This window comes from Archocentrus centrarchus, chromosome 17 (assembly GCF_007364275.1).
Source record: "Archocentrus centrarchus isolate MPI-CPG fArcCen1 chromosome 17, fArcCen1, whole genome shotgun sequence".
In the NCBI taxonomy this organism is placed as follows: Eukaryota; Metazoa; Chordata; class Actinopteri; order Cichliformes; family Cichlidae; genus Archocentrus; species Archocentrus centrarchus.
The window spans coordinates 33081802-33094365 of record NC_044362.1 but is presented as its reverse complement, the minus strand read 5'-3'; the positions used below and the strand labels follow the sequence as shown (position 1 = coordinate 33094365).

The window sequence follows — 12564 nt, the reverse complement described above, 5'->3', positions numbered from 1 at the left end:
GCTGTGGGACGTATGAATTTTGAACGCCCACGTGTCGCGCTGCCTTCCACATCAGCTGCTTTAATGACATTTAAGCTGAGAGATTTCTTTGAAAACCTATTAGTGAGTCCATTAGTTGTGTTTCAATTATGAGTGACAGTGTAGATCTTGTAATTAGGGCCTGAGAAGAGGTCTGGGGGGTTGACTTTTCATTTTTCTCCGTCCTGCTGAGCGACATTAATGAGTCTCCACATCAAAAAGTCTTCTGACGGAGGGTGTTTGATTTGAGGGAGAGATCTGTCTTGAGCTGCTGCAGATGCGTCACTGCGGTTATCGACACACAACGATTCTACATAAACTCTCATATTTACATTTTAGGCCGAGGGTATGAAAAATGCACACATCTGGAGCAGTGCATCCCACAGGGTGCCTTCACTGACTGCAAAAATGAGGGCGTGCATCCAAAGTCCTCTAAATTTGGCATAAACCTTCACTTGGACTCAAGGATGAACTGATACAATCTGATGTTCAAATGTCCCCCAAAAAAGAGTCCTCATCATTGAAGCGTTCCATCTGAGTGAGACATTCAATACAGTTCAGACTCTCTGTGTTTTAACTCCTCAGGCTTGGGTCAGTAAATTGCAGGAAGAACTTATTTCCTTCCACCTTGCAGGTAAATGGAAGCATTCAGGAACTCTTGAAGTAATCAACTATAAACAGATTTGAAGACTTGCTACCCTAAAATACAGATTACAGATAACCTTTAAATAAGCACTGTCTCTAGAAGACTGTATATAAAAGATGGAACTAGCTACAGTGACCTCACCCATTGGTTTTTGATTTCACATTCTGAAGCCATTATATTATTTTGGATGCAACCATGTTGTATTTTTTTTTTATTTGGACCCAGAAGTGAACATATTTGGATGAGAGGATGCCGTTCTAAGTTCTCGGCTGCCGTTAACAAGCTAGGTTAGCAAACTGTATCCATAAACTGTACGGATGCAACAAAAAGCCACGGATGCCTGCTAATCAGTGCTAAGTAACAGACTAATAAAATACCAGAATTTCACTCATCAAAACTGAAGTGCAGACTTCTTGGATGAACTCTAGCTTATTATTTGTCAGATAGTTCAGCAAGACAAATTCAGTGAGTGGCATTAGCACAGGTGAAGCCAGGGGACACCTGTCGGTTACATTACCTATCACTACACCTGTTAGTCATAGCAGTCACTCCCTTTACTTTATGCCTTAGTAATATATGGATATAGATGAGTATATGGATGAGTTATAAAAACATAAAAATCATCCCTTGTTGATGAAAACGTCTCTGCTGCTTTTTACTGTAAAGTCATTCAGGAACTGCCCCCTCCCAACCCCTGGTGTGTAGGTGCACACTCACCAGTTGGGTGCTGCACCAGAAACTTTGTTGGATTGCTTTGGTTGCTGGCAGGTTGCTGCAGTTTGTATAGAAGATACAAGAACAGAACAGAAACAGATACCATTCGCCTTAAAGCTGCCTTTTGAAACGTCGGGGTTGCAGCAGTAAGGCACAACTTGTACTCTGAAGGTGAACGTTTTCTGACTGCGTCACACTTTCTGCAGTTTCGCTACCACTCAGCAAGTCATTGGTGAGTGTTTGCAGACAAGTCTGCATATTCCATGCAAACTGTGGGAGACTCCAGCAATCTGGTTGCAACCAAAGCAATCACGAGGACATTTTCTGAACAACCAATTTCACCAACCTCCAGAATCCACTCAGGGAACACACCCTTTTCATAGTCACTGGTGGTTGCTGGGGGGTCACCAACTGTGCAACGATGTTACTGCTTTTGTGATTGTGCTTAATTTCTTTAGAGGTAGCAGTAAGAGCACATGGTAATACAGGTGAGCCACAGTCTGCCCAACCTCTGAGGCCTGGCACTAACCCAGGCAGACAGCTAGCTGCACTCACAGCCGAAACATCTGTAACTATACCAGAATTTAAGGCTTGATACAATTTAAACGGATGTTATATAAAAATTCAGGCTTAAACTATCTATAGAGACCCAAACTCCTTTCTGTATCAGGCTGTAAACATATTCAGGTTTAACATGGGGGTCTATGGGGACTGACTGACTCCTGGAGGCAGCCTCAGGTGGACATTAGAAAGGCTGCAGTTTCTGGCACCTGAGCATTAGCTTCAGTTTTGAGACCTGGAGGTTACTGTTAGGTACTCACTCCATTCAGAAACCATATCTGATGGTGTGTACATGAAACTGTCTGGGCCAATTTGCCCATCCTAACTTCCAAATAGAAATATAGTCATCCATATCCTCCTAACATCGATCAGTCCGTCACCTGTGGGGGGGCATGAGTCTGAGACCTCGAGCACAGTTTATTCAGTCTGAGTCCTGCTGAGAGGACATACCAGGCTTTCTAGAGATGCCATGTTTGTGGGGGTTTGGCCAACAGACACATGGGCTCAGTCAATGTGTCTGTGTCTTTCCACATTTTATGGCAACAATAGATACTGTATATTTCTATTGCTAAAAATCTATTGGCTTTGTCTTGGTAAGATTTCAGTTTTTTTCAGTCTCCTTTGTTGAGGACAGCAGGACTTATTAATTCCCAAGCAGAGGACTAAATGAGGGCTTTTACTCAGAATTATTGGCATCAGGAGGTGAGATGGAGGAGGGCCAGGCAGAGACATAAAGGTGAAAGTTCAGCTTTTGAGCAGGGACAAAGGGACAGCACCCACCATCCATTATGGGCCTCTAAGGTTTACTGACACTACAGTGTATAGGAGGGGAAATAAGAGCCTTTTCAGTTCAATACACACATAAATGTAGAGTATATAACCAGCTATAGGTTTGATTTCTTTAACTGTTTATTCTATTGATTTATTGCACTCTAATTTCATCATTAATGCCTGACAAAGACATTTCAGGATCTTTTATATGAGCTATGCTCTCCTGTTGCTACACCTGCTGACTTGCATCAGGTTTAGTCAGCAGAGGTGGCGTTACAGACTCATTACAGCGTTCTGCTCCGACGCCTCACGGCCTCCATGTTCAACACTCTGGATTAAATTACTGCGACTAAAAGCTGCTGAGCAGAAACGGCTCTGATGGAGCAGAGGAGAGGTCAGGCCACCTCCTGTTAATGGTGTCTGTTTTATAGGCTGAACCGGAGGGTTACGTTACATCAATTATGATGATTTTGCTTTTATTTGTAGTATTTAGCAGGACATAGTTCAGAGAAGTGGAAATAATGGGACAGAGAGGTGGAGGTAGACTGAGAGTGGAAACCAGTGATGGTGCAGAGATGTAGGCAGACGCTGAGTGATGCAGTCAAACGCAGTGAAAGGCAGAGAGAGTTTTAAGTGCCTTTTAGGATCAGCGGCTGGGAAATTAGCACTCTGACATTATCTTGTTGCTCTGAGCGAAGAGGTGGATGACGGCCAGAAACTACAACAGTGCCACGATGTCCAACAAGAGGCTGATAAGCTACTTACTGTGTGTGTGTGTGTGTGTGTGTGTGTGTGTGTGTGTGTGTGTGTGTGTGTGTGTGTCCCTGCAGAGTGTGATATTAGACCTTTTTATCTGAGTTTTCCAGCGATACTGTGCGGTCTATTCAATACAGCACTGACACAAAATTGAGTCTGAGATATAATTTTGTGTGTGTGTGTGTTTTGTTGTCGTTTTGCTAACTTTGTGAGAACACTTTTCAGAGTGAGGACGTTGTTACTGCACCAAAGTGAGGTCAGTTTCTCATCTAAGAACAGAAACAAATGCAGTTTGTTAAATCTGAGACAATCTGTTATTTCCCCATTGTGGGATCAATAAAGTATCATCATCAATCTGTGAAGTTTATGATAAATCTGTTTTTTGTTAGCAGTGGGAAGTAACTAAGTACATTTACTCAAGTATCACTTTTAGGAAATGTCCATTTCTCCTCCACTATTGAAATATAAACTGTCCCTTTTACCCCTCCTTTAATGACAGCTGTACCAACTAGGTACTATATAACAATATTAGTTCATGTTAGTGCTGTATCTGGTAGTGCTAGTATCAAATATTTAGCATTCAAATCATATTTAGGTAACTACGGAGCCCTGCAAGGGACATTGGAGAAAAAATAGATGTACTTTTGAAGGCTCTCTCAAAGTCTCCCATGCCAGGCCACAAGGGGGCAGTGTGTGTATAGGAGTCTCAACCATAGTACGCAGGTGCCAGTACCTCCCGTTTCCAAAACGTAGTGTTTTAGCTGCTTGCACAGAGACGGAGAAAGGAGCGTTTCGAAATCCCTCCACTCTGAAACCCGTCTTCAAATCGTGCTGCTTTCAGGGACTCGAAACGCCATTGTCGTGTAAACGACAAAACTTTACCGTTTTCACCTGAAAATGTTATCGTGTAAACGGGGCCTAAGAGCCCTAAACAACCAAACTCACAACAAAAACCAAAAACACAAACAGGGTTCAAAAATCCAGGAGCATGACCGTTTTAACACGGGAGTCTGGCAGGTTGGCTCAAGTGGGGTTTTTTTGGCAGGTTTCCTCTTGGTTTTCCATCCATTGGCTACTAGATGGAAGTCACAGCAGCAGATTCTGCAATGATGATTCCACATTTCTGACACTGTAGCGTTTAGTCCTGCTGTTGTTGGTCGGCCAACTTTGGAAAGTTCTCACAGGGTGACCAAAGGCCTAGATCTGAAGATATCGCCGTGACGCTTTCATGTTGAGCCTTTGATAGACGCAGTACGGTAATAAAAACATTTTAATGCCAAACTAAATATCAGACATTGGCCTAAAAAACAGGTCAAGATGGACAGGAGAGACAAACCTCCAGTTTAGCCAAACACATTTGGAAAATGAACGTTTATACCTGCTTTTTTTCAGGTTGCTAAAATCAGTAGTTTTACCTCCAAGTAAATTGGTTTAGATTTTGTTCCCAACCTGGTATATTCCATTTTATCCTAACAGAGAGGAAATAGGATCCATATTTGCAATAACTGAAATTACCTTTTAATATGATCTCACAGCTTTGTGCAGGTATTATGAACCAACATGTGTGTCTCGGGAAGGCAGAGCTGTGGGAGATAAGGAGCATCATTTTTTTTTTTGCCTGCTGTGTTGCCTCATTTAGAGATCCACGGGATAATCACATCTCATTTTCTGCTCTTTATTCGGCCGAGGAGCAGTCAGAAAGAGATTCTCTCTTCCTTTAAAGCTTCCTATTCTGCGGCCTCTCAGCGCCGTAATCTGCCGTCTCTATTCTGCCTCGAGGCCACATAGAGGCTCATATTGTGTGTCCGCTGTGGGAGCAAAGTCGCTGAGAATGCTCCACGTTTCAGAGGCCTTGTTTGGGCCGTTGTCGGCTCCGGTTACCCCGCCTCTCTCCCTCTTCCAAGGCACACAGGAGTCTTATTTTACCCAGGGAGCTCTCGTCTTTGTGCTGCCAAATATTGTCAGCCATTGGACAATAAAGGAGACCAATCTCCTCACAGCTCTTTGAGGCTTCCTTCTGCCAGGAGAGCTGCACTGTTACACTGAGGCAGCAGACCAGGGAGAACCTGGACTCAGGAAAAACTGATAAAGGGACTGTGCAAGAAAACCTGAAGGTCCAAAGCTGGATTTGTGATTTCAGCAGAATTTTACTCATATTTTAAGTGAAGTCTTTACTCCGTTTTATTTATAGTGTCAATTCACAACAGCAGTCACTTCAAGTCACTTTATATTGTAAGGTAGAGTCCTCCAGTAAAAGAGAGAGAACCCCAACAATGACATGACACCTTATGAGCACTTGGGGACCGTAGGAAGGAAAAACTCCCTTTCAACAGGAAGAACGCTCAGGGAGGGGCGTGGATGACTAGATCTCTTCTGGTCTCCTTAAAGCAAAGTGATCAAAAAAAGCACTTTGGCAATCAGAGATCAACACAGCTGACACTCTCTGGTCACCACCTTGAGTGATGAAGACTTCACTTGCTGCTGCTTGGTGAAGTAGTCTATATCACATGATTTCCTCTTGGTCCGTACTCTGTTTTCTCTCTTCTGTCCCACTTCAGCCAGAAACTGAGTTTACTAGAGCGGGTTCGCCTTCCCAATTCAAGACCATCTGTAGTGGCGGTCAAGAAGCTGGCCGGTAACACGGACTCCATCGAAGAGAGTCCCTCCAAGGAGCCCAAACCCGCCGGCTTCACCAACCGAGAACGCTTCCGCACCGCCTTCCGCATGAAGGCCAACACACTCCGCCAGAGCTCTGAAGGTACAAAACTCATGAAAGTGAAAGCAAGGATATGCTCAGAGAGATTTAGTTTTCTGTACAAAGAATTAAAATTCTTAATGTGTTTTTCTCTCAGATGCAGGAGGGGTGGCAGATCCAGCCTTAGAGGAGCGGGGCTTTCCCCCAGACATCCTCCTGGAGGACATGATCCCAACACTGAAACTGGTCATCAGGGCAGTCAGGTCAGGAACTGGTGCTCTGTGCTCCTTTAAAGTCATGATGTACATTAAACCCAATTAATTTATGAGCACAAACTGATACAGATAAGAAGAGACAAAGGTGTTATAGTGTGAAGAGCAGATGGGCATAGCTCATCCAAAATCAGTTATAGAACTGGGAACTATCCTGGTTTCTTTGTCTGCTGATAGGCAGACGATGCAGATGTTTCCTCCTGGGTGTATCAGTACGTTATGACATCACTGCTGGGTGAAAGAAAGGAGGAAATTTATTTTGGTAGTTTTTCTGTTAGCAGCTCTTTAAAAAAGGTGGAAATTCTACAAAAAAAAAACAGGTGGATGTTTACCAAACCCAACCATCAAACCTACCTCTAACCCTCACCCTAAACGAGGTGCCAGTGACGTGGTGGATGTAAAGAGGTTAAATGCACGGATGAGTTAGAATTCAGACTGCTCAGTTCATTTTCACCTGCTGAACAAACTGTCAGAACAGAAAACAGAACTTTGTAGTTGGTGCTGATTCAAAATGTTCGTTTATGCTGTCAAATATCTAGAACAGCTACAGTAATATACTTGACAATGCGTGATTGGTCCTCCCTGGATGGGCTTTCAAAACACTCTGCAGGAATCAAAATTCAACACACTGTGTAAACCAGAGAGTGCTGCATAACTCACACATGCTGACAGTGCACTGGTAAATCTATAGGCCACACAGCTGACATAATGCAGGAATTCAATCTAGTGCAAGGGCCTGCGAGATGAGTGATTAACCCTGTGAAAGTGCTGCTTCCTTCCACTCCATTATATCAGGGCTGAATGGGTTCCTGAATAGGATGCTCAAATCTGGAGGGTTTTAGTTTCAGGACCCAAGACTTTCTGCCAAACACTGGAGTTTGTGCAGCAGCAGTCGCTGACTCTGGGAAGAGTCAGCTGAAAGTGGGAGCTTTGTAGGACAAAGGATGGAGCTCAGTGGGTGGCAGTGGACGAGAACCTTTTCAGAAGACGCAAAGATGACGGTTTTAATCTAATGCACAAGATGGAAAGTCCAAAGATTTCTGTGTAGATTGGATTAATTGTAACTGATGACGTTACCATTGTGATTCAGCCTTTCAGCCAATCACTATTTGAGTTTGACCAGGAGGAATGTGCTTTTGGTTTGTTGTAGGACTGGTTGAATTCCCATAATCAGTCTCTCTGTGTAGGTAAACTGAAACATGGGATCTTAAATCAAGTTTTAGCTGTCTGTCACAAACCTGTTTAACACCAACATGGTGCCAGTACCGGTCCTGGTGCTACTAGTTAAAAACAAAAAAACCAATGTGGCCAACTGAATAATTAAGGAATTTCTTGTGGTAGCTCCTCCCGTGGACACTGGTGGCTCCCTCCTTGGCTCCAGGAATTTTGTGGTGTCATTCTGCTGCCATCTTTTGGCACCTGCACCAGTCTTTTCTTTATTTAAAAGTGTGTAATCTATTTTAGATTCTCTACTGTGTCGGTGGGAGAGGGGTAACGGAGAGCAGACGAGCATTAGTCTGTTGGGCTGTTGCTTAGATCGGATACATCAGTGATCTAAACCAGTTAAATGCTCATATCATGAAAAGCTATGTGCATTTGTTTGATTCCTGTATGATTATTAAAACATGCATATACAGTGAAGGTAGATGCAGACTGTCCTGGTTGAAATGTGAACCACTGATGTATGAATGTTGTTGTGTTTTAAGCTCGAAGAGGTCACTTCAGTATTTAAGTGACCTTTTTGTCCCACAGGATCATGCAGTTCCTCTTGAACAAGAAGCGGTTTAAGGAGACTCTGAGGCCTTATGATGTCAAAGATGTGATCGAGCAGTACTCTGCTGGACACCTGGACATGCTCTGTAGAATTAAATACCTCCAGACAAGGTGAGTTACTACTTTACAGACAATGGCGATCGTCTGAGTGAAGCCAGGAGCTTCTGTTGTTCATGCTCATTGTTTTTCTTTCAAGGATTGACATGATTCTTGCCCCTGGACCTCCTCTCACCCCGAAACACAAGAAAACTCAGAAAACACCCTTTACTTACCCGTCCAATCAGTCACCCAGGTACTGTCCTGCTGTTGTAAAAGGCTAAAATGTTCGAAAACAATCCCAACTTTAGTATAAAGATTGATATTTATTGTCATTAAAGTGTTATAACTATGAATTTATCTAAAGCAGTTAGGCAATTTTACATAACAAGTGTTTGTGCAGTCCACCTCTACTCCATGTCCCTTTGTTTTAGGCATGAGTCCTTCCTAGCCAAAGCCACCTCCATGCCAGATGCTGAAGACCAAAGCATGATGGGCAGATTTGTCAGGGTGGAGAGACAGGTAAGAATTAGTAAGTAAGTAAGTAATAAGTCAAAGGCCTTCATAGTGGGGGAAAGAGAAACGTCTCAAAAGGGCAACAACACGCTTCCCCCAACTCAGGCTTGGTCAAGTCTTCAGCTAGAGACTATGAACAGATCTATTGAACCCATCTGGCATAACCAAATAGCGAATATCCCTATATTGTTATCACACTTGCAGTTCACACTTTATTTCAAACCTGTGGCATGCAGTGACTCTTACAGCAAGACAAAAAGAGTTCATAAACCTCCACCACCACACCATCTTCCACTGTTTAACGAGACAAACTAGACCACGCTAAATAAAATACTTTCATGATTTTGTGCTGGCCTTCTTTCCTGTGCTGACATTTTCTTACTTGCATCTTGCTGCACTCTGTCTGGCTGAAGGAGTGTTAGGATTATTATTTTAGTGGTTTGGGGTTTATTGTTTAGATGCTTTTCTTAGTAAAATCAGTAATATTACACCAGAGTTCTTGCCAGCGGTTGATCGCTGGGCGCTGCGCCCTGCTGAGGTCAACTCGCTATCAGAACTCTTCGCTATAGCAGCAATTAGCAAACAGACGCACACACTGCGCTGCCGCTGATACCAGACTGATTTGTTTTGTCTCACTATATCGCTGCACTATAGTAGTATTTCACCACAATCTACCACCGGGGGGGGGGGGGGCCAGTTTTGTTCACAGTGTGCACGCGTGATCTCACAACGGTCTTGTGCACATTTGTTACAGAAAGGAAAATAGGGACCAGTATTAAAGCGAGGGAGGAAGTGGAAAAGGGGAGCACAAATGACAATTTCGAGCTTCCCATTAAACATAAATTCCTAGAGCTCAGTGTTGCAAACTTAGCAACTCTGTCGCTAGATTTAGCAACTTTTCAGACCCCTGTAGTGATATAGATCACTGTCACAGGGCCAACACAGAGAGACAGACAACATCCACACTCACATTCACACCTTTGGGCAATTTAGAGTGACCAATTAACCTAACCCCAGTAACTGCATGTCTTTGGACTGTGGGAGGAAACTAGAGCATCCGGCGAAAACCCACGCAGACACAAAAACCGGACCATCTGGAAGGCCTGGGTTCGATTCCACCTTGGCCCAGGCTCCTCCCTCGCTCTCTGTGTGGAGTTTGCACGTTCTCCCCGTGTCTGCGTGGGTTTTCGCCGGATGCTCCAGTTTCCTCCCACAGTCCAAAAACATGCAGTTACTGGGGTTAGGTTAATTGGTCACTCTAAATTGCCCAAAGGTGTGAATGTGAGTGTGGATGTTGTTTGTCTCTCTGTGTTGGCCCTGTGACAGGCTGGCGACCTGTACAGGGTGTACCCTGCCTCTCGCCCTATGTCAGCTGGGATAGGCTCCACCCCCCACACCCCCACCCCGTGACCCTAAACAGGATTAGCAGAAGTGAATGGATGGATGGAATTTCCCAAAAACCAACACATTTAGCGACTTTCCACGGTGACTTTGGCAACTTTTGGAGATAGCCTGGAAAGCTGAAATCCAACACTAATGCTGTGCTATGTGTACACACAGCACTTGTACTGCATCGCTTTATACTTTTCAGAATTTTCCGGACAACCCCCCCAAAACACACACACAGGCGTGCACTGTGCTGAAATCCTTTTTTTTCTGGCTACAGTCCTGTTACATTATGAAAACATATAACTATAAGTAAAAAATCTACATGATACAGGATATATCTCATATATACTGATCTGAAAATCCTTGCGGAGGCTGCATGTGTTGATTTTCTGTTTAATTAAATGAGTAGTAGTTCCTTCACGAAAGTGCTTATTAAACCTGCTTTGCATTGCACTCTGACTCCTTTACATCACATATTTTGGCCAAGGGGATCAGTGAGAGAACATTTACCTGTTATGCAATCCACTGGTTTAAATGTGTCTCTGTCCCAGGTGGAGGACATGGAGAAGAAGTTGGACTTCCTGGTGGACATGCACATCCAGCACACTGAGCATCTGCAGGTGGACTCTGCCGGCTCTGCCCACATGACCTTAGAGACCTGCAATCCTCCGATGAATGGTGAGATCAGACGGGTTTTCCTCAACTACGCCGAGGCGTTCCCACACATGTCGTACCAGGTGCCTGTCAGCAAGGGGAACCCCTATTACGGCCGGGGAAGAGGAGGCAGAGAGGGGGTGGGGTTGGCAGGAGGAGGAGGCATTGCTCCTCCGGTTCATCAACCCCAACCCCCACCTCCAGCAACCATCCCCACCTACACGGAGCGTCCCACAGTGTTGCCCATCAGCTCCTTGCAGGACTTGTCGGTGGGGCTGGGTAGGACCACAGGGGGGCAGGGGTGTGACTCACCGCTCTCCATGCTGTCAGTTAACCACGAGGAGCTGGAGCGCTCACCCAGCGGGTTCAGCATTTCTGGGGAGCGGGAGGGGGAAGAGGGGGGGGGGCTTTTCAATGGGGGCTGGGTTGGCGCCCGGGGACCCCAGCTGGACAAGACCCAGGCCGAGCTACCTGGCGGAGGGAGAGACGGACACAGACACAGACCCCTTCACGCCAAGCGGGGGGCCCCTGCCTCTCTCCTCCACTGGGGAGGGATTTGGCGACGCCGTGTGGACCACACCACCCTGAGAGGAGGCCAATACCACACAGAACTCCACCATTCAGAGTTAAGATCGTAAATTCAACCCACGCCTCTAAACCCAAACCACTGGGTCAAAGTGGACCCCTGTGGGGAGGGAAGGTGGGTCTTATCCGAGATCTTTGACCTTCAGAGGCCACCGCAGATCTCATCATGCTGCCCGCAGTCCAGCCAGAGAGCCATGACACTGAGACTGCCCAGAAAAGAAAATGGGGAAACAGACCGTTTGTAAAGTAAAACTCTGTACAGCGCACTCTTTAGCTCACACAAAAAAAGAACATTAATATACATACTATATACACCCAAAAGCTTTATTGCTGCAAAGCCAACCGCACTGCATGTAACGCATGCGATTTTTAGTGTAGTCACTGCAAAGTTCAGGATATCAGGAACAGGAAAAAGAGATCGAATGGATACGTATACTTGCTATGCCATTTTTTTAACACTTATTTTTTTATATGAATACATTTTCATTGTTTTTGCATGGTTTGCATGATAATGCACCATTGTAGGGGTTGATGATTAGAAGGTGATCCTGGAACCAAAAGTCTCCTGTCTCTTTGTTGTTTGCTGTGTGTGTGTGTGTGTGTGTGTGTGTGTGTGTGTGTGTGTGTGTGTGTGTGTGTGTGTGTGTGTGTGTGTGTGTGTGTGCGTGTGTGTGTGCATGCATGTGTGTGTGTGTGTGTGTTAGAGCACTGAGAGAGGGACTTTGGTAATAAAACACTGGCTAGTTGCTGGCAGTCATGTTTCACCGTTTCTGCTGTTCTCACGTTGCTCTGTGAGCTCTCTGAGGATCAATTCTATCCAGAAACCAGATTTTTTTTTTCTGGTCTCAGCGTTTTGTTTTCACGCCACTGTGCTCGAGTTATGTGTCACCACTTTGTGTGTACTGACTTTTCACTTGAAAATTTGACAGAATTTGAAACACTAAATCTCTGCTGCTTTGTTGGCACATGAATTCAGGGATATGAACCACCTGTACGTCTTTAACTTAATCATGAAGCTCTGCTTCGGCTTGAATTATTCAGAGCATATTATCGATGCAAAATAGTGGCTTAAATTTCCAGCAGTAACACTAAAAGGATTCCTACGTAAAGGGAAGCATTATGGGTCTGTCCCAGTATGCACACTTGTGGTCTTGAAGTAATATAAACATGTACTTCAT

The 12564-nt window shown here is 44.6% G+C and overlaps 1 protein-coding gene across 1 annotated transcript in view; it reads left to right on the top strand.

Annotated features, from left to right (window-relative positions):
• The window catches only part of kcnq3 (potassium voltage-gated channel, KQT-like subfamily, member 3), a gene marked incomplete at its 5' end in the record, with an annotated part of 71215 nt that extends 59265 nt beyond the window's left edge, over positions 1-11950 (top strand). Inside the window, 7 exon segments of the mRNA XM_030752594.1 lie at positions 6025-6224; positions 6319-6424; positions 8186-8317; positions 8403-8498; positions 8677-8764; positions 10699-11238; positions 11240-11950. Of these exon segments, the coding sequence (XP_030608454.1) occupies positions 6025-6224; positions 6319-6424; positions 8186-8317; positions 8403-8498; positions 8677-8764; positions 10699-11238; positions 11240-11389 (1312 nt within the window).
• Positions 11951-12564: the final 614 nt, after the last annotated feature.